Source organism: Dipodomys spectabilis, unplaced genomic scaffold (genome assembly GCF_019054845.1).
Source record: "Dipodomys spectabilis isolate Male_0828 unplaced genomic scaffold, ASM1905484v1 ptg000163l, whole genome shotgun sequence".
Classification (NCBI taxonomy): domain Eukaryota; kingdom Metazoa; phylum Chordata; class Mammalia; order Rodentia; family Heteromyidae; genus Dipodomys; species Dipodomys spectabilis.
This window is the reverse complement of record NW_024870840.1, coordinates 21,147,713-21,172,795: the sequence shown is the minus strand read 5'-3', so window position 1 is coordinate 21,172,795 and position 25,083 is coordinate 21,147,713. Positions and strand designations below refer to the sequence as shown.

At 50.6% G+C, this 25,083-nt stretch overlaps 1 protein-coding gene across 1 annotated transcript; it reads right to left on the bottom strand.

Moving 5' to 3' along the window:
• Positions 1-234: 234 nt before the first annotated feature.
• Gtpbp1 (GTP binding protein 1) lies at positions 235-25,083 on the bottom strand. The gene is made up of 12 exons (XM_042693254.1): positions 24,844-25,083; positions 21,986-22,097; positions 13,251-13,431; positions 12,456-12,804; positions 8,620-8,743; positions 7,468-7,582; positions 5,811-5,955; positions 5,540-5,722; positions 4,971-5,106; positions 4,312-4,490; positions 3,223-3,423; positions 235-1,517 (listed from the first exon to the last, which is right to left on the bottom strand). Exons 1-12 carry the CDS (start codon positions 25,033-25,035, stop codon positions 1,425-1,427), a joined length of 2,010 nt encoding a protein of 669 aa, XP_042549188.1. The 5' UTR covers positions 25,036-25,083; the 3' UTR covers positions 235-1,424.

Below are 25,083 nucleotides of genomic sequence, written 5' to 3'. Positions count from 1 at the left end.
CAAGGGGACCCGGGAATGTGGACCAGACATGAAAAAGGCCACCGGCAGTGCTGGCTACTGCAGCCTCGGCACTGCCAACGGCTCTCTGGCCACCCAGAGCCTCTTGCCATGGATGAGGCGAGGGGCGCTCATAGGCCCGTCCTGGCTGACAGGCAGCCAGCTCCCTGCAGGTAAAGCTGCGTTGTCCTGCAGCCGCCCCTCCATCTGGAGGGCTGGGCAGGGAACACGACACTGTCAACTTGGAAGAAACTTTTATTGTGAATGCTGGTCTGGTCAGTCCATGGCCACAGGGCAGTAGTAACTAGAAACAGCGGGGAGAGGGAGGGAGGAGAGAGGACCAGCAGCTGGGAAAGAAGGGCAGCTGAGGGCTGGAAGGTGAGGCTGAAGGAGGACCCAGCCAGCTGGGTGTCTGCCCTGGCTAAACAACACCCCGTCCCACCGGGCACCCTAGAAAAGCCGTGGGGCACAGCTCAGTCCTGTGCAGCCTCATCTCCCACCCTGGGCAGCAAAGCTCCCCGTAGGCTAAGTGCTGTGCTGGGCAGGGAAGAATCTTTTCCCACAGCTCCACCTTCCCTCCCTGTACCCAGCTGGGCTCCGGGAACAGCTGGGCAGGATGGAGCTAGGGAAACGGGCACCACACCCAGTCTAGTTACCAGTGCCTGCCACCGGCAAAGGCCCAAGTCCTCTGGTGGGCAGATGGCGGAGCCACGGGCGCCGGGGCAGCCCGCACGAGCACAGGATTGTCTCCAAGAGGAAGCCCACTAGGGCGAGCTGGGGTGGTCAGAGTCCTGAGGCGCTGCTCACACACCACTGCAGAGTTTGCGATTACGTGCCTGAGGGCCCACGGGGAAAAGAGGGAGGGGGGAAGCCACCGCGAGCTCCCTGCTATGAAGCCCTGGGTCTTAGACTCTGAGAGAAGATCCTGAATGCTGACGGCTCCTCAGCCCCAAAAGCAGCCCCGGGGAGGGGCTTCCGGCCGAGAAGAGCAGGGCAGGAAGCAGGCTCCTTGAGCCTTCTCACCTGGACAGACACACGGACGGATAGGACAGGCCGGTAGCTAGTTCTTGGAGGCTGGTGGCCGGCCAGGAGGAAAGGAGAACTGACAGGGCCCGGGCAGGCCACACTCCGCCTCACACACACACACTCACACACACACCACACTAAATCGAGAGACAGATATATAATAAAAAGAATAAAAACTAAGGGCCCAGATGTACAAAAGATGTGTGAGTGAGGAAGGAGGCAGGAAGAGGTGGGAGTCGGTCAGTTCTTGGGGAGTTTGGCCACCTTCCTCAGCTTATAAATTACAACCCCCCTGGAAAATGGGGCTGGGACCACGAGGAGGCTCCAGCTGTGGCTGGGGTGAGCGGATGGCGATCTGCGCTGCCCTGCCCAGCCAGTGAGGTGGTCAGAGTGATGAGGATTCAGCAGCCGCTGGCAGGAGTCACACAGGCCCCCTGGGTCTTCACTTTGTGGCGCTGGCCCCCTCGTCGCCGGCCCCCACTGCTAGGCTTGGACTGAAAAGAGAGAAGGAAGGCACTGGAGAAGCGCTGGCCCCAGGGAGCGGGGCGGCAGGCAGGGAGCACTGGGAGCTGCAGGGACGGTGGACACACCGCCCAGAGAGGCGCAAAACGTGAGCCACGCTGGAGCGGAGAGAAGGAGCGTGCAGAAGGAAAGAACCAGAGGAAGAGCTCAACAAGAGGGAACCGGGAGGGAGACACAAAGGAGAGAGACAGAACACAACATACAGAGCCAGGAACATTTTCCTTTCCCAAATAGGCATCTAAAGGAAATAAAAAAGCTGCCGGGAAGCAGCCGCTTAGCTCTGTTAGGCCAGGAGAGAAGTTGGGGAGAGCCCACGGGAGGTGGCGGTAGAAGCAGCGGTGACACAGCCACCCTGCCTCCCGTGTGTGACAGGGACACAGGACCCACTGAGGCAGCATCGCCACCTCTCACAGTCACTGGACCACAGTGCACATGCACATCACCTACAGGCTCAAACAGTATTTCTGTGACTATAAAGACCATGAAAGTTTTTAGTTCTTTTGGGGGGAGGGGGTCTGGTCGTGGGGCCTGAACTCTGGGCCTGGGCGCTGTCCCTCAGCTCTTCAGCTCAAGACAAGCACTCTACCACTGCAACCCCAGCGCCACTTCTGGTTTTCTGGTGGTTCATTGGGGATAAGTCTCAGGACTTTCCTGCCTGGTCTGGCTTTGAACCACGATCCTCAGATCTCAGCTTCCTGAGTAAGCTAGGATTACAGGCATGAGTCACCAGCACCCAGCTTTATTCTATTTTTATTTCATTCAAACTAAAAGCTTTGGTCTGGGCACTGAAAGCTTCTACCTGTAGTCTAGAAGACAGCCCTTTGGGGCCAGCTCATGTAAGAAGGTTCCCTAGACTATCTCCAAAATAAGCAGCAAAAAGCAGGACTAAAGGTATGGCTTCAGTAGTAGAACAAGTGGAAAAGCTGAGTTTAAATCCCAGTACTGTAAAAAAGAAATCACCAAAACCCAAAAGCTAAATTCTAAGACCAGACACAATAGTTCATGCTTGTAATCCCAGCAACTTGGAAATCAGAGGAAGGGAGGATTGTGGCTAGAGGCCAAATCAAGCAAAAATTAGTGAGACCTCAACAGTGGTAATGGTGTCTATATTACTGTAAGGACAGTAATATAGGAGGCTATAGGGCCAGAGATCAGGCTGGCAAAAAAATAAAAAAAAAGCAAGATGCTCTCTGAAAAACAACTAAAGCTAAAAGGGCCAGAGGCTTGGCTGAATTGGTAGAGCACCTGCCTAGTAGGAATCGGTTGAGTTGAAACTCTAGCTGCACCAAACAAACAAAACCCTAAATAAATGCTCATCAAGATCAGTTAAACAGGAGTCATGAGAACCACACATACATTTTGCCTTGGATGATATCTGTCCATCAGGAGTTATACGAAGCATTTTTCTTTTTTTTTTTTTTTGCCAGTTGTGGGGCCTGAACTTTGAGCCTGGGTGCTGTCCCTCAGCTCTTCAGCTCAAGGCTAGTACTCTACCACTTCAGCCACAGCACCACTTCCTTTTTCTGCTTATGTGGTGCTCAGGAATTGAACCCAGGGCCTCATGCATGCAGAGCAAGCGCTCTATCACGGAGCCACCTTCCCTGGGGCTCTTGACATCACCTCCACAGGATGAGCTGCAACCCTCCCTGCCCCAGGCCAGGAGGGGCCCACACCCACCTGTGACTGGAGGCTGCTGGATGCAGCTGCCTGCCCAAGCCCTAGAGAGGCAGCTTCGTCTCCGGGTGCAGCTGCCCCTACTGCTGGCCCGCCAGATGGGCCTCCCTCTTCTCGCTTGGTCAGGGGGCCCTTTTTCGTCGATTGCATTTTGATCTGCTGGGGTTTGGAGTTCATTGGGGAGTTGTTGGTGGTCTGGAGGAGCTACAGAAGCCAAAGGATGGGGGGGGGGGTTTGGTGGTGAGCATGAGGCTGGAGCTGCCCACACCTCCCAACCCCACCCCCAGGCCAGCACCACTGTGTTGCTGGGGCCTCTGCTGTGCCCCAGCTACCCTTCCTACCCTGCAGAAAACTCCCTGCCCTTCCACCATCTTAGACTTGGCCCAGAGGCCGCCCCAGCCAGCTCTGGACCAAGTTTTAGGGTCAGGCCTCAAGAAGATGCCAGGCGAATACCTTATTAGGTGGCAACATCTGGAGTTTGTAAGAAATCATAAAAGCTGGGCTGGGAAGGTGGCTTAGTAGTAGACTGCTTGCCTAGCAGGCATGAAGCCCTGGGTTGGATTCCTCAATAACACATACACAGAAAAGGCCAGAAGCGGAGCTTTGGCTCAAGTGGTGGAGTGCTAGCCTTGAGCAAAAGAAATGAGCTCAAGTCCCAGAATTGGCAAAATAAAAAGAAACCATAAAAGCTACTGCTCAGGAGTGCTGGGCTCAGAATCTATTTTTGTGGCCCAGGCTCAACCTTACAGGACACTACAGTGGGGCCTAGAGCCTCTGCCAAACTCTCAGCTGGCCCCAAGAGAAGCAGGCCTTCAAGGCCACGAAGTCCCTAGGTCTGGTCCCCAGGGATGAGCCTGAGGAAACCCTTCAGGAGGTAGGGCCAACATGAGGCTGATTCCAGGATTGGACATGTGGAGTCCATTTCTTCCTCTGCTGAAGGAAAGGGGAGGGAAGATGGCACTGTAGCAACACCTGGGCGCTGGCCCAGCCCCCCGAGAGCAGGGGCATGGGTCCTAAAAAGCCTGTGGTGCTCACAGCCATGGTGGGGGAGTTCAGGTGCTTCCTGGGACAGGGGGTCTGCCCCCGTGGTACCTTGGTGATGGTGCCAACAGCCTTGGTGCGGCCTTCCCGGAACACCAGCCGCTGGTCTATGTGCAGGTACTCAGGGGTCTTGATGAAGCGGAAATGGACAGTAGCCTTATCCCCAGTGCGCAGACAGTCTTTGTCCATGCTTAGAATGGTGGCTGTCTGCCTGATGCTCCCACAATGCACTGCAGAGGGAGCAGGAAGGTTAGGCGTGCTAACGGCCTCAGGGCTGGGAGAAGCAGTGAGTGAAAGAAACACTCTGGAGCTGCAGACTAGCTGCAACTAGAGGCCTGCCCCCTGCCTCATTCCCCACCTAGCTGGCCCCCCAAGTCCTGTACTCAGGGCCCCAGTTCCTGAGATTACATGCATCCCTCACTGGACTGGGAGCTCCTATAATTAAGGGCCCTTGCCCACTGTCTCCTCGCTCTCTGCTGTGTAGCACCACCTCTTGGGACACAGCAGTGCTCCACACACACAGTAGGTCCTTGAGGGCGGGTCTGGGGTCAGCCCCCTCGGTGAGCGTCTGCAGGACAGAATATGCTGAGACGCATGGGCAGAACTGAGGAACAGCTTGAACGCAATGGACCTCTGCCTCTGGGCTGAAGCTAGAACTAGAGATTGGGTCACTGAGTACCTTTTGGGGCAATAGTACCCTAGACACCTACCCATGGCCTGGTAGCGTGGGCTAATCGTGGTGGGGTGGTGGAGGACAAGAATCTCGGCCTCAAATTCCCAGGAGGCTTGGGGATTCAAGCGCGGAGAGACCATCACCATGCCCTTTCGGATGGATGAGCGCTTGATCTGAAAGCAAGAGGAACCACAGAGCATAGGGACCACGAGGCCTTCCAGCGCCACACACTGGCCGGCCCTGCCCCCACGCCTGACCGCTGGCGTGAACACACCAAGCAGGAAGTCAAGTGACCCGGGGATCTGGCACACCCTCCCCGAACCCCATGTGGAGCAGGGCCCTATGCAGAGTGGACTTCTCATCAAGACGTGGAAGCTGGGGGCCCCTGTTCAGGCATCCAAGGGAGGACCAGAGCTCAGGAGGCAGCAGTCCTGGGTTTGAGTCCTCATTCGAACACTTTCTGGCTGGGAGTCTTAGTTAAGTCACGAGGCTCTGAGCCATTTTCTCATCTATGAAAGTGAGCTGGGGAGCAGCCACCAGAACTGGGGAAGGTGGTGAAGTGCCTTGCACACACAGTGCCAGGGGCATCGGGAAGTGCCCCCTCACCTTCTTCAGTGCAAATGAGGCTGTCTGGCCCCCGCGAACTTCCTTGACGGGCATGCGCTTGCGATGGATCGACTTGACGGCGATGGACAGGAAGTTCCCCAGGGGGTCCGGGCCTAGCAGCAGAGTGTCATTCAGCTTGATCAGGCCCCTCAGCGTTGTGCCTGACACCACGGTCCCCACACCCTGCAAACAGAAGAGACCAGGCTAATAAGCCGCCCCGCTCCAACTGGCCTACCTTGAGGCCCACCAGCCCCCAACCCTGGCCACTCACGGGGACAGAGTAGGTGTCATCAATCTGGAACTCGGCAGGCTCCTCCTCCCGGTAGCTGGTACGGGGGGACAGAAGGTTGAGGAACATTTTCAGCAGTTCTAGATTCTCCCCTGTAACATTGGATATCTGGAATATTGGGCACATCCTAAATGGAGGGGGAGAGAAGAAAGGAAAGAGGTGCTCAGCGGCCAGCTCCTACCCTGCAACCCCAGTCGCCACCTTCTCCAGAGAGCGTCACACACCACTTCTGTCCTGAAGCCCTTCTACAGCTTGTGGACAACTACCTAGGACTACGTGATTTTTCCAACTATTCAGGCTGAATTAAATTCCTTGAGACCAGGTTGTACACAGTCCCATAGCTTCTATAATGGTGCCTGCAAATCAATGAGCTGGAGCAGGGCAGGACAGGACTGTGTCACTGACACAGGCCAAAAATCCAGGCTGCCCTGAACTGAGCACTATAAACTCGATCACTAGGCAGATGGCTCCTAAGGAGGCCCCTGGCTCTGGGTCAAGGAGTAAACTGGACCAAGATCACTGTTAGCAAGCAACTGTCGGGCCAAAGAACTAGCTATCTTGAGTACTATGCTACAGACACCTTTGAATCCTCCATGTTTACATGAGCAAACACCCAATGAATACTTATGGAATGAAAGGATACACTAATAACCTGTGATCAGAAAGATTCTGAGAATATAAAAAGCTAATACAGCTGGTGCCGGTGGCTCACACCTGTAATCCTAAATATTCAGGAGACTGAGATCTGAGGATCACAGTTTGAAGTCAGCCTGGACAGGAAAATCTGGTGGTAGAGCACAAGCCTTGAGCTCAAGGACAATGCCCAAGCCTTGAGTTCAAGCCCTAGGACTGGCACAAAAAAATAAAAAGCTTATAGAATAATAAAGAATAGCTACAGCTGGGCACCAGTGGCTCACGCCTGTAATCCTAGCTACTCAAGAGGCTGAGATCTGAGGATAGCAGTTCAAAGACAGCAGGAAAGTCAGTGAAAGTCTTTTTTGTTGGTGGTGGTAGTGGTCATGGAGGCTTGAACTCTAGGCCTGGTTGCTGTCTGAGAGCTTTTGCTCAAGGCTAGCGCTCTACCACTTTGAGCCACAGCTCCACTTCCAGTTTTCTGGTGGTTAATTGGAGATAAGAGTCTCACAAACTTTCCTGCCTGGGCTGGCTTTGAAAGGTGATCCTCAGATCAGATCCTCAGATCACAACCCCCTGAGTAGCTAGGATTACAGGCATGAGCTACCAACACCCAGCCTAAGAGACCCTTATCTCCAATTAACAACCAGAAGTGGTGCTGTGGCTCAAAGTGGTAGAGTGCCAGCTTTGAGCAAAATTTACTCAGGGACAGTGCCCAGGCCCTGAGTTCAAGTCCCACAACACACACACACACACACACACACACTCGGTATATGTCTATTCTATACCAGCCAGGCACAGTGCTAAATGCCTTATGTAAATAAGTACATGGATACACATTATACATGTATGTATACATGCAATGTGTACATGTAATTATGTTTCCTCCTGAACAGTAAGAATGTCCAGGAGATCTCATGCCCGAAGCAGCCATTTTAGGCCTACTGTTCACTGTGGCCTGCTGGCATCGGCACCTGCTTGGAAGCATCCCGCCCCCACTCCTTACCTCTCAGAGCTGAAATTGGAAGCTGTAACGATCACATCGTCTTTGTTCTGCACCAGCACAGGGATCTTCCGACAGCCCGGTGACTTCAGCAGGCGCTGTAACAGCTTCAGGGTTTCTTAAAGGGTGAAACGGAACAGAATTAGGGGACACAGCCTTCTCTTTAGCCAGGCTTCCAGGGTAAGACGGGTCCATTCATTACTGATGCAAGCAGGAGACAGACAGACAGATGGAGTGTTAAATGCCACAATGCATGGAGAAGCAAAAAGGAGGATCAAAACTTTGGGCGGGTTTGCATTGCCTGTGTGGAAAGCGCACAGATGGGGTCTCTTTTCTAAGGTTGTGAGTCTGAAATTTGGCAGATTTCTCCAGAATCTCTAGAAAGCCCACATCCTGTAGATGAGTAATTTAGAGGTTCCCTGGGAAGGACACTGTTCTTTCCAGAATGCTCTATTTCTGAAAAAAAAAAAAAATCTCATCTGTCAAAAGGACCTCTTGGTGTTTCTTTTTTTTCTTCTTCTTTTTTTTGGGGGGGGGTCCGGTTGTGGGGCCTGAACTCTGGGCCTGGGCGCTGTCCCTCAGCTCTTCAGCTCAAGGCTAGCGCTCTACCACTTGAGCCACAGCGCCACTTCCGGCTTTTTTCTTTTTGCTTATGTGGTGCTGAGGAACCGAACCCAGGGCCTCAGGCATGCAAGGCAAGCGCTCTACCACTGAGCCACCTTCCCAGCCCTCTCTTGGGTGTTTCTTAGAAGTGTGCAGAGGCTCTTATGATGAGGTTTTTTCACTTCTCCCTAATAATCCGCATCAGAGGAAAAGAGGTACATGAAGGCCTACTCCCGCAAGCCTGAGTGGAAACTCCGCCTGAACCCCTCCATGTCCATCTAGCTTCAGTGGCACAGCCCCACATCTGCTGCCAGGGCACATCTGCAAAGAGGTGCCAGATTAGGAACCTTAAGGATCCTCTGCATTGAACTGGAAGGAACTAAGAACAGAGGGAAATTCTAGGCCATACTCGTACCAAGAACTAAATAGGGGAAGCAGCAGCAGCAGCAGATTTGAAAGAGGAAACTCTGGGCTGAAGCCCTGGCAACAGACCACCCCGAGACAGTGCTGCCAGTTCCAGAGGTCACCAGCTGGGGTGCGGGCCTCATTTACCTTGCAGGATGTTAGCAGGACACATGTCGATCTTGGTGACTACTACGAAGACAGGTACATTAAGTGCCAATGCCAAGCCCAGGTGCTCCTTGGTCATCCCCACGATGCCAGCGTTGCTACCCACCTGTCCCAATGCAGAAAAAGAACAGTTAGGACAAGAGGAATAGTCTGCTGTTGCTAGGGATCAGGGTATCAAAGAAAGCTGTTTGTGAAAGCTGGGCCTGGCCCAGATGGCGTTGACCCTGCTCAGTGATGAGACCACCAGAACCAGAGACCTGTGCACACGGAATTCTGTCAGAATGAATTCAACTTAATATCTCTGGACCCTTAGTTTCCCATCTCTAAAATGGGGATAACCATCTCCACTTCAGAAGGCCGAGCTTGCAGTTTAGATGTCCTAACATTATGTGAAGGTTCTAAAACAAAAACCCAGCATGAACTGTTTGTGCAGTGGCACATCAACCTTCCAGTATAATACAAGCTTTTCAGACTCACCACAAAGACTCATGAAACAAATTAAGAGCACATGGAACTGCTGGGTATGGTGGTGTGGGCCTGTAATGCCAGCACTTAGGAGATCGAGGCAGGGCATCAGGGAGCTTGAGGCCAGCCTGGATTATATATAGCAAGTGCCAGCCCAGTCTGGGCTACACAGCAAGATATTGTCTCAAAAAAAAAAAAAAACAAGAAAAGCCAGGCACTGGTGGCTCACGCCTGCAATCCTAGCTACTCAGGAGGCTGAGATCTGACAACTGTGGTTCAAAGCCAGTGCAGGCGGTGAAGTCTGTGAGACTCATTTCCAATTAACCACCAGAAAACCAGAAGTGGTGCTGTGGTTCAAGTGGTAGAATGCTAGCCTTGAGCTGAAGAACACAAAGACAGCGCCTAGGCCCAGAGTTCAAGACCTACAACCGACAAAAAAATAAGAAAAAAAAAGAAAAATTATAGGGCTTATGTTCAAAATGCAATGCACAAAAGGAAAAAGAAACTTTTTATTGTTTTTGGTGCCAGTCCTGGGGCTGGAACTCAGAGCCTGGGCGCTATCCCTGAGTCTCTTTATGCTCAAGGCTAGCACACTACCACTTGAGCCGCATCACCATTTCTGGCTTTTCCTGAGTAGTTTCTTGGAGATAAGAGTCTTGTGCACTTTCCTGCCCGGAATGGCTTTGATGTACAATCCTCAGATATGAGCCTCCTGAGTAGCTAGGATGGCAGCATGAGCCACCAGCATCTGGCTAAAAAAGCACTCTTACCTTCTGACATAGGCTAATCATCCATAAACACTTTTAAAAGAAGAGAAAATAAATTTTAAAAAGCAAGCTATAGGTAGTATGCCTCCATACAGAGGCGAGTAACTGTGGGGCTGGATGCGGCCATGCACGTGATTAGCACGTGATTAGTACGTGCAGGCCCTGCGTCCACCCCACAACCACAAAAGAGAAAAACAGGTGAGCAGTATTAAACTGTTTGAAAAAAGCAGCTGTAATAGAAGACCAGTGGGGAATATCTGGGATAATAGAAATACAGACAAGTTACTGGCCACTTTCTTGGCCTCAGTAACAGTAGGAGATAGTACTTACTATGCTAAGTACTGGGGTCCACAACTCACTTTAAATGATTCAACCCAAAAAAAGGAAACAAATACATGTACCTTACCCATACATCATGTTAATGTTGACTCTAAATGGTGGGTTCATTCTTTATGTATCTTACACAATATGAAATAATATATATTGTATTAATAAAAAAAAAACTGAGTGACAATGGCTCATACCTGTAATCCTAGCTACTCAGGAGGCTGAGATCTGAGGATCTCACTTCAAAGCTAGCCCAAGCAAACAAATCTGAGTGATCCTTATCTCCAATTAACCATTAAAAGTCAGAAATAGATGTGCGGTTCAAGTGGTGAAGAACCAGCTGTGATGAAATTTCAAGCCCCAGGACTGGCAGAGACAGACAGGCACTCAGACGCAGAGAAAATGCTACCTGATTTGATGGCTACTCATTGCATGCATGTATTGAAATATCACATTGCACCCTATAAATATGTTAATAAAATGTGTTAATTAAATGAAAAAAAAAGTACAGTAGCTCAAGCCTGTCATCCATAGTCACTTGAGAGACTGAGATGGGAAAGAGTAGTTTAAGGCCAGCTAGGCAGAATTTCAAAGAAGATCTCATCTTAAGCTATGACTGGGCACAGTGAGGTACCATCATTCCAATGGCCCGCAGTCCAGGCCTACACGGTCATAAAAGGAGACTATCTCAAAGATGACCACCATGAAATGGAACTGGCTGAGGAGCTTAAGTGGTACAGGGTGTGTCTAGCAAGTGAGGCCTGGAGTGCAAACTCTAGTACCACAAAAATAAAATAAAAAGAACAAAAAGCACCTACTGCTCCAAATCGACCCAATCATCTTCCACTGAGACTACTTCCTGATCAGCAGTTGTCCTCTAGTGATCAAGAGCTGGTGACAGACCTGCAATGCTCCAATGAATGCGAGATGAAACCATGGTGCAACCCACACATCTCAGGTGCAATGCCAGGAAGCTCAGGCAGAGAGCTGCCAGGAGTCCCTGCACAAGAAACCCAGCCTCTCTCTCCTGCCCATTAGGGGAGTTGGGAGTTGGCCTGAGAACCTGTGTTTGTGGGGCAACTTGAGCAGGTTTGCTAGGAACAGATGTCTGTGTTTCCCACACTTATTAACACAGGCAGCTGAAGAACTAGGAAGGGGAAGGAAGGACATGCCAGACGAAAATAACACTCACTTGTGCAAGTGTGCCTCTCCCCCTCTCCCCCCTTGCCTCTCTGCATGAGGTGAGCGGGGACTGTGCAGGTGTGCGCCTCACCATTCCCTCTCTGTCTGGTGAAGAAACTCAGCGGGGCACACAGGCAAGCATGGCAATGTGAATGAGCCAGTACGAGTTCTCTGCTTTCTCTCCTTCCCAGTGACTCTGCATGGTAAGCTGCTCAGAACCTAATCATGGGCTAGGAAGGTGGCTCAGTGGTTCAGTGCTTGCCTAGCATGCATGAAGCCCTGGGCTCCATTCTTCATTACCACATTCACAGAAAAAGTTGGAAGTGGCACTGTGGCTCAAGTGGTAGAGTGCCAGCCTTGAGCAAAAGAAGCTCAGGGGCAGTGCCCAGGCTCTGAGTTCAAGCCCCAGGACTGGCGAAACACACACACACACACACACACACACACACACACACACACACACACACACACACACCTAATTAATTATACTATGGGCTAAGGGCATGGCTCAAGTGGTTGAGCCTGCCTAGCAAGAGTGAGATCCCAAGTTCAAACCCCAATACTTCCTCCACCCCCCCAAAAAAGTCTAATCACACTAAATATAGCTCTCTGGGAGGCCCCATGACCAACATGGCCTAGTTCTGGTTGTGTCACCAGAACCCAAGGCCTGGCCCATAGGAAGCTCCCAGTAACGGCTGCACCTGACTAACATTCCTTCCTCTCTGACTGGAGGCCCCCTTGCCTGCTGCCTGGGCCTTCTGACAGGGGGCGCTCCCTCCATGCCTTCCCTAGGCCTCCCCTCTTTGAGAGGCCTGACGTGGCCTCCTGTAAGTACCAGGAAGAAACGTTTCTGAAGGTAGTAAACTCCAGGAGAAACCCTCATCCATGCCTCTCGCAAAAATAAGTCTGCAAACGAGGCCCTGTTTGTACCAGGAGCATCAAGGTAAACCGCTGGAGAAGACCTCAGTGCTTAGAGAGCCCACAGCACAGGCCGGGCCTCGGAATGGCGGCGAGCCCCTGCATGGGATGGCCCAGCTGCCCTTCTCTGACGTCCTCTGGGGAGCACCTCCCCCTTACCATGAGCATGCAGAAGTCGGGCAAATGGCCGGTCATGCCGAAGACGGTGGTCTTCAGGTACTTTTCGTGGCCAGCCAGGTCAATGAAGGTAACGACCTTGGAGGACTGCTCACAAATCTTTGTCCACTCCAGGCTGCCACCGTGGCTGTCAGGCTTGTTCACCACATTGCCTTCGCTGTCAAAGCCCAGAATGTCGTTGCCCACACTGCTGGTGCGGCCGGATTCAATCTCGTGTTTGTGGCGGAAGAGTTTCTGGCGGGCAAAGCCACGGCCATTGTCCAGCTCTCCGTGCGTCAGGACCCCCAGAAGCGTGCTTTTGCCGGCATCCACATTGCCCACCACTGCTACCCTGCGTGGACACAAACCCATGCATCCGTGTGAGAGTCCGTGGGTGAAGGACAGCTCAAGAGCCTGGAACTCGATCCCCGAGTCCAGGCGTGGCCCTGCACCCCTCGACTCAGGGTGTATTGCCAATGTCCCTGGAGCCACGTCCAGGGAGTGCAATGCCCTTTGGCACCCTGTGACTAAGGCCTATTTCTCCAACTTCCACCCTGGGAAGAACCCCAAAGTGGATTTTCAGCCACACAGCTCCCACAGTACCCACAAAATGCAGGCTGTGTCCGCTCTTACACTTCCCAGAAACAGTGATGCTATCCTAACCCAGGCAGTTTCGCCCACTCAGGAAAGGTGAGAGCTGACACGGTGGGTGTCACAGGCCCCATCATCATTCTCAGCTGGGCGCTAACCACATGATTCCACACGGAGCACCCCGGAACAGTTTTGAGGCCTCCTCACCTGACCTCCAGGAAGTCATTGTCTCCTACTCGTTTCCGAACCAGGTAATCCCGCACACGGCCACCAGCTTCTTGACGCTCCCGCAGGAGGATGACATCCGCCTCTATCTGCTCCGCCATGCTCTTCACTGTGGCATAGGAGGCCTCCATGTCTGCTTCACTCAGCCCGTACTCAGTCCCATCTGGTGACAAGAGAGCAGGCGTCAGCCACAGAGAGAGTCCTAACCAATCAGCCAGGCAACAAGCCAGCCAGTCAGCCCCAACTAACCAAGGACCTGCCTGGGCACTGGAGAACACAGTCTCTACCTGAGTGCAAACAGGAAGCGCAGAGTTAAGGTGTGACAGTGCCGGCGGCTTCCCCACCAAGCAGGGCACTGGGCAATTCACTCAACTACAGTCACTGCCACTCTCCTAGGTATTAAGCCCCCGTACTGGGAATGCAGGTGTCCTTAGTGAGTTCACTGCCACACAGGCAAGAGGGAAGAAATTAACTACAACAGGGCTCCAGCACTGTGCTGTTGAAAGCAAAGCACGGAGCTGGGCGCAGGTGGCTCAGACCTGTAATCCTAGCTACTCTGAGGATCGAGGTTCAAAGCTAGCCCAGGCAGGAAAGCAGGAAAGTCCATGAGGCTCTTTATCTCCAATTAACCACCAGAAAAATCAGAAGTAACCTTGTGGCTCAAGAGGTAAAGTGGTAGCCTTGATCTGAAGAGCTCAGGGAGGGCGCCCAGGCCCAGAGTTCAAGCCCCATGATGACCCCCCCCCCAAAAAAAAAAAAGAAAAAGAAAGAAAGCAAAGCAGGGCCTGGAGAAGGGCAGTTTGGGGGCGCTGACTCCAAACCTGGTCTTCAGGGGTGAGAAAGAAATCCACAGAGAAAACAGGACAGTCTGCCAGTGAGACAAAGCATGGAGCATAGCAGAGGGTGGTACAGTCAGGAAAGACACTCAGGGTGATGGGGGTGCAGTCTAGGGGACAGGGGGGCGGCCAGAGAGAGCTGCTGGGGCAGGACAGCAGACAGCAGCAAAGCTGGGAGTAATAACACAATCAAATCAAGGTGGGTTACAGAGATCTCATGGCTAAGCAAGCAAGAGGCCAGATACGGGAAGCAGAGAGAAGTAATTCGAGTCATCTACGCAACCCATGAGGACCGGAAGGTGGAGGAAATGGAGATTTCTGGATTATTTAGAGGTAGACTTTTAACTGAGGTGTGGCTCAGGTAACGTGGCCAGCAAGCAGGTGAAAAAGGGGTTCAAGTCCAGGAAGAGGAGGGGAGGCAAGGAAGGAGGGTGGCTCTTGTTCCCCAGTGCCTACATACCGTAAGCCACCTGTAGCTTCTTCTGGGTGCTGTGGGGTTTAACTCCCACCCCTGCGCTTTCAGCCTTTCCCTGGGCTCCTTGTGGGGTGAGCCCCTTTAGCAGAGCAACCTCTTCTCTTCTGCCACCTAAAAACCTTGTGCCAGGAGTGCTCCTTGCCTCTCTCTCCAATGCTCTCCTGAAACAAGCCTGTCACATTTACACTAAGAAAAGGGCTGGGGGCATGACTCAAGTGGTAGAGCACCTCACTAGAAAAAGAAAGCCACCTTCTTTCCCTTTTTCCTGTTTACCTCCTGGGCTATCAATATCTCCAGAGTAGCCCACCTTGTAGACCATCCAACTCTACTTGCTCTGAATTGACTATTTTTCCTGAAGAAAGTTTACAGACATCACCAATGGCTTTCCAGCGTGCTATACCGCTGCCATCCTGCCTTGCCTTCTGAGGCCCAATTGTCTCACCTGTCGTCATCAAAGACCTTCTTCTCACCAGATGCCTGAATCCGAGCTTCTCAAGAAGCTGAGATCTGAGGACCATGGTTCAAAGCCAGCCCAGGCAGGAAAGTATGTGAGACTCTTATCGCCAATAAACTACCAAAAAAAGCCAGAAGTGGAGCTGTGGCTCAAGTGGAAACTTGTGACAATGCCCAGGCCCTGAGTTCAAGCCCCTGCCCCACCCCACCCTCATCTTCTTTCCTCTAAACTTGATCCTTAGCCATCCTGAGGCTTCATCTTGAGTCTTCATCTATGGCTCCAACTGGTTTTGTTGTTGTTGTTTTTCCAGTCCTGGGGCTTGAACTCTGGGCCTGGGCACTGTCCCTCAGCTCTTCAGCTCAAGGCTAGCACTCTACCATTTGAGAGCCTCAGCACCACTTCCAGCCTTTTCTGTTTATGTAGTACTGAGGAATGGAACCCAGGGCTTCATGCATGCAAGGCAAGCACTCTACCACTAAGCCACATCTCCAGCCTCCCACTGTTTGACAACCTCAAAAACATTGCTATGGAGTAGTATCTTCCTCCCTGAGCTCCATACCAAGTTTCCAATGACCTGGATGATAACTCTAGAAGTCTCATCCAATTTCAACCACCAGCACCCACTTCAAACAGCAGCATGCAAATAATTTGCCTCTAAAGCACTAGGTAGGCATTGCTACTTCCTCTTAACAGTGTAGCAAATAGCCAGGCATGGTGGCATATGCTTGTAATCCCAGCACTATAGGAGGCAGACACGGAGGGATCAGAGGATAGTAAATTTAATATTAGTCTGGATCAAAGAGATTCTACTTTAAAAAAAAAAAAAAAGCGGGGTAAATAGAAGCCAGTGGCCTCAGAGTGGGGCCTTATGAACTGTGGTCTTCTGAGTCCAAATTTAGAGCCTCGTCCTTTGCCAGTGTCCCTCTTGTTGGTGGATCTCCCTTCCCCTTCCAATAATGACAACACGTTCCTTCCGGTCACCTGAGCTTAACACCCTCATCATCTAGTTCTGCGGATTCCAGCTCTTCACCATGCCCTTCCTTCTCACTGTCTACTCTGTTCGCCAGTCCACTGCCACCCATCTGACTCCAGCCATTATTCTACCCGAGTCACTGCAACAGACTTTCTGTTAGTCTCAGCAGATCCAGCTTACTCTCTCCTCATCCTGTGTAGATCCACACACTTAAGTCCCCAAAGGAATCTCAGCTCTAAAGACGTCACTTCCACATCAAACCTCCCAATGACTGTAAAGAACCAGTAGCCTTTCCGTCCCAATCCCCTAAGGCCTCCCCAGCTTGTATACTCCCTTCTCAACCTCCTCATCAGCTCTGCCCCAGTCCACGTGGCCCAAGCACTCCTTCCGCTAGCTCCTACATGTCCCAGCCCTACAGTTTTGCTCATGGACTTCCTGTCCCACCAGAGCCAGTCAGGAGGTATCCTGGGAAGGGCCTGACGCACTGTCCTGCTCAGAGGCCCACAGACATTTCTCTCCCTTACAGCCTTGTGCAATGGTGCTTTGGACACAGGCCCTTCCCGACCATACAACATGTTGAGGATGGGACTGTATTTCAACCATTCCTTGACCCTTGATGCCCCACAGGGGTAGCTTTTCAACCTCAGGTCCCAAACATTGGTAAAAATACAATGCAAATGAACCCAAACAGAGCAACAGGTTGTGGGGAGGAAGAGAGGTTCTAAGTATATGAGCAAGTGAACTCTGGACACTTTCTGGGTTAGAGAAGGGCTTGGGATATGTGATCCTCAAGGAACACATCTTGTTATCTTGTGTGCACTTCTGTGTGTACATGTGCACACATATGCATGTGACACCTGCTAATCCTAGGGCTTGAACTCAGGGCTTGGGTGTTGTCCCTGAGCTTTTTTGCTCAGGTTGGTGCTCTACCACTTGAGCCACAGGGCTACTTCAGGCCTTTTGGTGGTTAATTGGAGATAAGAGTCTCATGAACTTTCCTATCTGGGATGGCTTTGAACTGAGATCTTCAGATCTCAGCCTCCTAGTAGCTAGGATTATAGGCATAGCCACTTGTGCCCAGCCAGAAGGTATTTTTCTTTGGCTTTTTTTTATTTTTTGTCAGTCGGAAGGCTTGAACTCTGGGTCTGGGTGCTGTCCCTCAGTCTTCAGCTCAAGGCGCACGCGCTACCACTTGAGCCACAGTGTTACTATCAGTTTTCTGGTGATTTATTGGAGATAAGAGTATCAATGGACTTTCCTGCCCAGTCTGGCTTTGAACCACAAGCCTCAGATCTTAGCCTCCTGAGTACCAGCGCCTGTTAATGTTTTGCGGAGGGCAGTATATTTTTACTGGGGTTTGACCATAGGGTCTCACGCTTGTGAGGCAGGTGGCCTATCACTTGAGTCAGCCCTTTTTACTCGGGTTATTTTTTCAGATGCTTGTACCTTTGCCTCCCTTGTACCATCATGCTTAGTTTACTGACTGAGGTCTCAGTAACTTTTTGCCTGAACTGGTCTCAAACCCTGATCCTCTTGAGTAGCTGGAGTTACAGATACAAGCCACCTGGACTCCTCAATTCTACCTACTCCCCTCTGACAGTATATGGAAAATCAGTGCTTTCAGATCCTGCTCCACACCAGGATGTGTCGACAACGTCACCTTGTCCATCAGGGATCTCGGTCATACTACCCTTCTCTAGCGCTCACTGCATTCTTCACTTTAGGAGTGGAGACAAAAGCTGCAGAGGTCCAATTACTAAAGGCCAGAGACTCAGCCACACACAACCCTTATCAGATTTCCCTCCCACCAGTTCATTTACCTTTCATAAGCCCAGTGCGCTGCAATGACTCCCCAGACTTTAGGGATAAGTGTCTAACCAATTCAGCATGGCATTCAAGGACCCTCATACCTGAGCCCTGTCTATCTGTCCAGTCTCCCCTCTTGACCTCACTCTCTACTCTCACCTTACTGGCTTACTTCTAACCCACTAAATGCGCCTGTCTCCAGTGTGTCATGCCTTCTTGCGTCATTCCCTTTGCCCACTCGTCACCACCTCCATTTACCTGGAAACTCCTGTTCATGGCTTAGGACCAACCCAAGTAGCCCGTATAACCTTTCCTGATCGCCCTCCCCCGTGAAGATACAACATCCTTCTATGTTCCCTGTACTTTAATGGAGCACCTGGTCACAATCATGACTCCGAAAAGGTCATGATTTAGTGTTTAGGAAATGAACAAAGTTGGAAAGAAAGCTCACGGCAAATCAACCGCACAGCCTGGGATCCTGAAAATGTTAATACTGCAACTGCTAATACTAATATTTATTTACATGTCATGTAATTTCTTTGAATTTCCACGAATTCATCATGGGATAGGTTCTATTGTTATCCATATTTTGAGACAAAGAAAAAGTCCCAGGCAAACCCAACCCTGCCAAGCTCTAAACCTAAACCACAAGGCTCCATTAACTTGCCTCCTTGTAAAATACCAACCTTACATTAAGAACACACACAGAGCCAGGCATCCGTGGCTCACGCCTGTAATCCTAGCTACTCAGGAGGCTGAGATCTGAGGATCGCGGTTCAAAGCCAGCCCGGGCAGGAAAGTTCATGAGACTCTCATCTCCAATTAACCACCAGAAACCCAGAAGTGACACTGTGGCTCAAGTGGTAGAGTGCTCGCCTTGAGCAAAAGAGTTCAGGAACAGTGAGTGCCCAGGCCCTGAGCAGAAAATAATTTTTTTTACATCCAATTGTTTATACACCATTCTCTGAGGCAGGATGGAGAAGGTGTCATTCCCTCTTCTCCAGAGGAAGGCCATGACAGAGAGGTGAAGCACCAAGGACTATAGGAAGTAGAACAAAGCCCACCCCTGGGCCCCTGCATCTGGTTCAGTCTGTTTGATGTTCAACTTGCTGAACTAGTTCTGACCTCTTTTTGCCTTTAAAGAATCCAGCAGGCAGGAGTCACTATGCACAGCATAGCATCCAGCTAGGCGATGGGAGGATAATGCTGGGGTGTGTGGGAGATGGGCTAATGGGTGTTTGACATCTTATGCTTTGCCACAGGAGGGTTAATTAGTTGTGAGTTGCCAAGGCAATAAATTCAGAGTACAGAGTAAAGGACAAGAAGGAGGGAGTCTTAAGAATCTAGGTCTTTCCCAGAGCCTGAAGCAGGAGGATAAAATTTGACACCAGCCTGGGCTACATACTGAACACCTTCCTCCGCAAATTAAAAAAAAAAAAGAAAGAAAGCAAAGAAAAGAGAAAAAAGAAAAGAAAAATCTGAGTCTTCAAGACTAGTCATACCACTTGTCAAAACTGACCTTTATGTGGTTTCTGAAATTCTATAAGCATGAAGTGATCTTTGAAATGCTCATCTTATTAAATAAAGCCTGCCAAACATATACCGGACAAGCTTTCAAAAGCTTTTTATTGTGAAAATACTGTTCAGAGGGGTTACAATTACATGGGTAAAGTTATCAGTGATTTCTTAGTCACCAAGTAGAATGGCCTTTTCTGAACCTAAAAGTACTTTCAGCCTGGGGAATACTCAACAATGCCAACCAACTTTATCCCCTCTTGACATGCAGCACCCTGGGTCTGCCTATCTCTCTTACCAAGTCTTCTTTTGGATGATAAGACCCATGACTGGGGAGGTGGCAGCAAGAATGAGGAGAGATAGGAGGCGCATTTCACAGGGAAGTACATCAGTATTTGGAGATCAAACCTTTCTTTTGTCATCTTGTGGCATTTCCAAGTACTGTTTCCTATTCAATTCAAATCTTTCCTCCTTGAAGAAGGTACCAGATACTAACTACTCAGGAGGCTGAGATCTGAGGATTGTAGTTTAAAACTGGTCCAGGCAGAAAAGTCCCCATGAGACCCTTATCTCCAATAAACTGCTCAAAAAGGCTAGAAGTGGCGCCATGGCTCAAGTGGTAGAGCGCTTGCCTTGCATGCATGAGGCCCTGGGTTCGATTCCTCAGCACCACATAAGCAAAAAGAAAAAAAGCCGGAAGTGGCACTGTGGCTCAAGTGGTAGAGTGCTAGCCTTGAGCTGAAGAGCTGAGGGACAGCACCTAGGCCCAGAGTTCAGGCCCCATGACCGGACTCAAAAAAAAAAAAGAAAAAAACCCAAAGAGACCCAGGGACAGCGCCCAGGCCCTGAGTTTAAGCCCCAGGACCAGGGGGGAAAAAAAAAAGATAAAATTTACCCCCCACTAATGCTGGGGATCAAACTTAGGGCCTGCCTAGAACATGCTAGGTAAGCAGGCTACTACTAAGCTACACCTCTAGCCCCAAAGGCCTGATTTCTAGTATTCAATAGAGAATTGGGAGTATGGATCAGGCGGTAGAGTGCTGGCTTAGCAAGTGCGAGGCTCTGAGTTATAAACCCAGTTCAGGAAAAAAATAAAATAAAGTATCCAAAAGAACTATGCAACAGTATCAAATCTTAGAAGATACTTTTTAATTTTTATTTTTTTATTTTTAGGTTGGTCATGGGGCTTGGACTGAGGGCTTGGGTGCTGTCTCTAAGCTCTTTTGCTCAAGGCTAGCACTCTACTACTTTGAGTCACAGCTCTACTTCCCATTTTCTGGTGGCTAATTGTAGATAGAGTCTCATGGACTATCCTGCCAGAGCTGGCTTTGAACCTTGATCCTCAGATCTCAGCCTCCTAATTAGCTAGGATTACAGGAGTGAGTCATCAGCATCTAGTGAAAAGATACTTTTCAACTGATTTTTGCCAACTAGTCAGGGGAAAAAATTGGGGGAGGGAGGGAGTCTTGAGAATTGAACCCAGCCTTGTACATAGCAGATGAGTATCTTACCTCTGAGCAATACTCCAACCCTTTTACTTTTTAAGGGTCTCCCTAAATTGCCCAGGCTGGCCTCCAAGTTGTGACCCTCCTGTCTCTACCTCCCAAGTAGCTGGGATGACAGGCTTAGACTATCCTGCTCAGCAATTCCATTTACAAAAGAATTATTAGCTGCCTTTACAAAGACTACAGTGAGCAAAGAAAACTGCTGCCTTAATGATGTATCCAGGCCCATCCTGGGGCCTTCTGCAAAGACGACAAGAGACAAATGCCAGTATGGGCTGAATTCATTCATGGTAACGATCTTAGGAAGTGAAGCGGTGGCTCAAGTGGTAGAGCACAAGCTGTAAGTAAAAAGGCTCAGGGCAGCATTCAGGCTATGATTTCAAGTCCCAGGACTGGCACCAAAAAAGAAACAATCTCAGGTGTCATATTTCAGAAAAGATAATGCCATAAGGAAGATGAAAAGAAGTTGATCTTGTACTGAGGAGATAAACTAGCAGTGTGTTGGGGGATGGAGCACCATTCCTCTACATCATCTGGGATCCGGTCCCGGGCTCCCTTCCTCTAAAACAGGAGGCCCCATTGCAATGAATAAGTAGGTTGGATGACAATAACTAGCATGCTCTCAAGTGTGCATGCCTGTCAGGATCTACTGGGGAGAAACGGGACCTCTGTTATCACAGCTATCCAGACTGAATGGTCATTGTGTTCTGGGCCACAACCTGACTGAGAAGAGGAACTCTGGGCATCTGTTCCTTACTGACACAAAGAAGAATGACAGATTCTCCACTAAGCAGGATACAGAGAATGACGGGATCCATAAACAGGGCTTGGAGAGAAGAACTGGATTTTCCCAGGCTAGACCAACTCTAGAGCTAAAACTTGTCCTGTTACCTTGGAAAAGAAGTTTCCTTGCTTGGTGCTTCATTTCCTTTTATGCAAATGGGGAACATCTGTACAACTGCTTGGATTCGTTACAGCCAAGCACATGGTGACCACTATGGTGGGAGCTGACATGAGCTCTGCCTGCTTATGTTCTCCCAACAGTTCTGGCGACACTAAGCATCACTGCAACTGAGACATATGAATGGTGACAAAGGAGGCAAATGTGCTCTAAATAATTGTTTAAAATAAATGAAAGGAAAACTATGCTCACCTGATCCCTGCCCAATGACATATATGGTCTCTCCGCATCCCTCGTCCATCCTCTCCCACATCTGCCGAAGTAGGCTGTCATACTGCTCTGATGTAGGGCTCACTAGAACCAGCTAGAAGAGAAACCAACAGCCTTAGGACCACACTTACTAGACAGCACCAGTCAAAGCTGATCAACAGCCTGACCAAAGACCCTATCAAACCCACAGTACCCTAATTGGAAACAGCTGTGCAGCCCAGCCCCCTCATGCCCTCTCTTCCTCTCCTAAAGCAGCCTTATATGATCCAGATGGTGTACAACCTGAGTACATCTGAGCCACCACCACGAAGAGGTGTAAGCAGCCTGCCTCTGAGTTTCATAAGAGGGGCAGGAACCAAACAACTGAGGAGCTGGCACTACAGGAAGAAGCTGATGAGCAGTGCTTTACACCCATGTGCCAGTCTACCTGCAGTGTGCATCTGGAAATTCAAGGACAGAAAGCTGCCTAGAAGAGTCATCTTCATCAACGAAAATATCACTACCACTAAAGTAAGCATAAGCATCATTGCTGTGTAAATACTGTCCATCACATTGAAGTACTGACCACTTATTTGGGGAAGTCTTTCACCAAGAGGCATCTCAGACAATTCCTATGTGACCTTGGACAAAGAACTTAACCTCTCTGAATCTCAGTCTATAAAACAGAAATGCCACCTTACATCCTAAAGCTACTGTAGAGACCAACTACAACAGCATGTACAACATTGAGCCTACAGCTCAGTAAATGGTCACTGTGTTTTCTTTACCCAGTTGTTTCTAGGAAAACCTTCTTCTATGAAACTCACCACAAATGTTCACTGTTTCTCCCTTCAAAAGCTTCTTAGAGCCTTAGGTCCCCACATGAGATTGTGGTAAGTGTGTCTTAACCACTAGGCTTTACACTTTTCAGGACTTAATCTATTAAATCCATTCCTTTACTCCTCCACATGGCTTTTCTTTTCAATACCATCAATATTTATATTATATCTGGCTTCTGAATTTCAAAACTATGAGGATTTCCCAGCTCTTTATCACTTCCTTACCCAAGACCATTACACAGACTGGTCAGAAAATAAAAGGTCCCATCCTCTCTGCAACGCTGCCCTACAATTTCCTGTCTTCAAGTTTCTTCAGCACCTTGGCTGGGTATTGACCTCTACCTGGTCCACTCCTGAGTCAGATGCCTATCCTATAACTTCCTGAATTGACTCATAGAAGCTTGCAATAATAAACTGGACACTGCTTGGGTCGCATTGCCTCGCCCCTTTCCCCAACCTTCTGTCTCTCTGAGCTTGCCACCCCTCATGATAGCATTAGAGGAACCAGACAGGACCACTGTGACAAACAGGAGCCACCTCGCTTCCAAGTGCTGAGACTAGAAGGACAAAGAACAGTTGAGCAATTGCTTACTTAGGATGCAGCGAAGGACTAAGTTTCTGGTCAACATAAGCTATGAAAATTCACAAATATTTTCAAAGCTCCATTAAAAAAAAATCTCTAGGGCTGGGAAGGGGCTTAGTGGTAGAGTGCTTGCCTAGCATGCATGACGCCCTGGGTTCGATTCCTCAGCACCACATAAACAGAAAAAGCCAGAAGTGGCGCTGTGGCTCAAGTGGTAGAGCGCTAGCCTTGAGCTGACGAGCTGAGGGACAGCACCCAGGCCCAGAATTCAAGCCCCACAACCGACCAAAAAAAAACCCAAAAAAACAAAAAACAAAAATCTCTATTGTAACTGTCCTACCACAGGTAGGAGGTATTACTAACATTCTGTCTTCTATCAGTTGTTATTTAATCCGCACAGAGAACTACCAGCTATCCAGTTCAAATGGGCAGTCTCTAGTAGGGATCAAAAAACCACACACTAGATGTCTTCACATACACTTCTAATTTTTGCAGCAAATTTGTACTTTCTGAAGCCCAGGCGGGTAGAGAAATGAGAGGTTAAGAAACTTTCCCAAGGTCACAAGCCTTTTGAATGGCAGATCAAGAAAGGGAGCCCAGCCTGTCAGACTCCCAAGCTGACATTCTTTCCTTTGGCTGTGTTAAGCACCTTCAAAACACCAGTTACATCTTATACTTACTTTTGCGTTTCTCCACAACGCCAGGCAGGTGGTGAACCCTTAATCCCTGCCTCCCATTCCTAACAGCTCAATTTTATTTAAAACACTACTTAAAAGGACCTTCGTTATTCTCTAACGTACAAGAGTTGGTTCCACTCCCAGATAGAGAGATTTGGGGTCATGCCCATCTTTCAAGTGGAAAACAGAACGCGTTTTCGGGGGACTCGCGAGGTGGACATTCCTCAGATACCCTTCTCCCCACTGAGCGGCCACTTTCTGTTTCCTTTCCGCAGATCAGGACCAGATGCGGCGGCCACCCCGCTGCCTCCTCTCCCTCCACTACCTGTCCCGGAGCGTCCCGCCCGCGGCCCAAGCCGCCCCGCTCCCGGACGCTCCAGGGAACCGAACACTCTGGGTCTCCCATCCAACCCGAGGAAGGGACGAGGCCGCCCGGCGCCCGGCGCGGGGACGAGTACCCCCACGGCGCGCTGCGGGCGTCGAGCGCCCCGGTTCCACGTGGCAAGACCGAGGGGCTGCGATCCCGGCGGGAGCCTGGAGCGCGGGAGGACGGGTCAGCACCGCCAGGAACCCAGGTGGCCGTGGGGGGCTCGGGGATCGTTCGGCCCTCGCACGTCTCCGAGAGCGGCCGGTGGGCGAGCTCGGTCCCTTCCCGCGTTCCTGCCTACCCCAAGACTGGACGGCCGGGTGTCCACCGTCGCCGGGGAGACGGCTCGGCCCGCCGCGGATCCCCGTGGAGCCGCCGCCGCCGCCCGGGCCTACCTTGCTGGTGAGGTCCAGCTCCGGCTCGCCATTGAGCGCCTCGCCGTCCTCGCTGCAATCCGAGTCGAAGCCGCCGTGGAGCCGGGCTGCCGCCGCTGCGGCCCTGGCCGCCCCCGGAGAGCTGGGCTCCGGGGCGAACATCGAGGCCGGCACCGGCGAGTCCATCGGGGAGCGACTCCGCTCCGCCGCCATCTTTAATAACTTAGGCTAATTCGCAGTCTGCCGCCCTCCTCCCGGCTC

Excerpts from the sequence above, each read along its gene's own strand:
- Gtpbp1 (XM_042693254.1), bottom strand. The coding sequence starts at position 25,035 with ATGGCGGCGGAGCGGAGTCGCTCCCCGATGGACTCGCCGGTGCCGGCC. Across the intron at positions 7,583-8,619 it reads TCCTGCTAACATCCTGCAAG|AAACCCTGAAGCTGTTACAG; the intron begins GTAAATGAGGCC and ends TCACCCTTTAAG. Across the intron at positions 4,491-4,970 it reads CCCACGCTACCAGGCCATGG|TGCATTGTGGGAGCATCAGG; the intron begins GTAGGTGTCTAG and ends CTCCCTCTGCAG.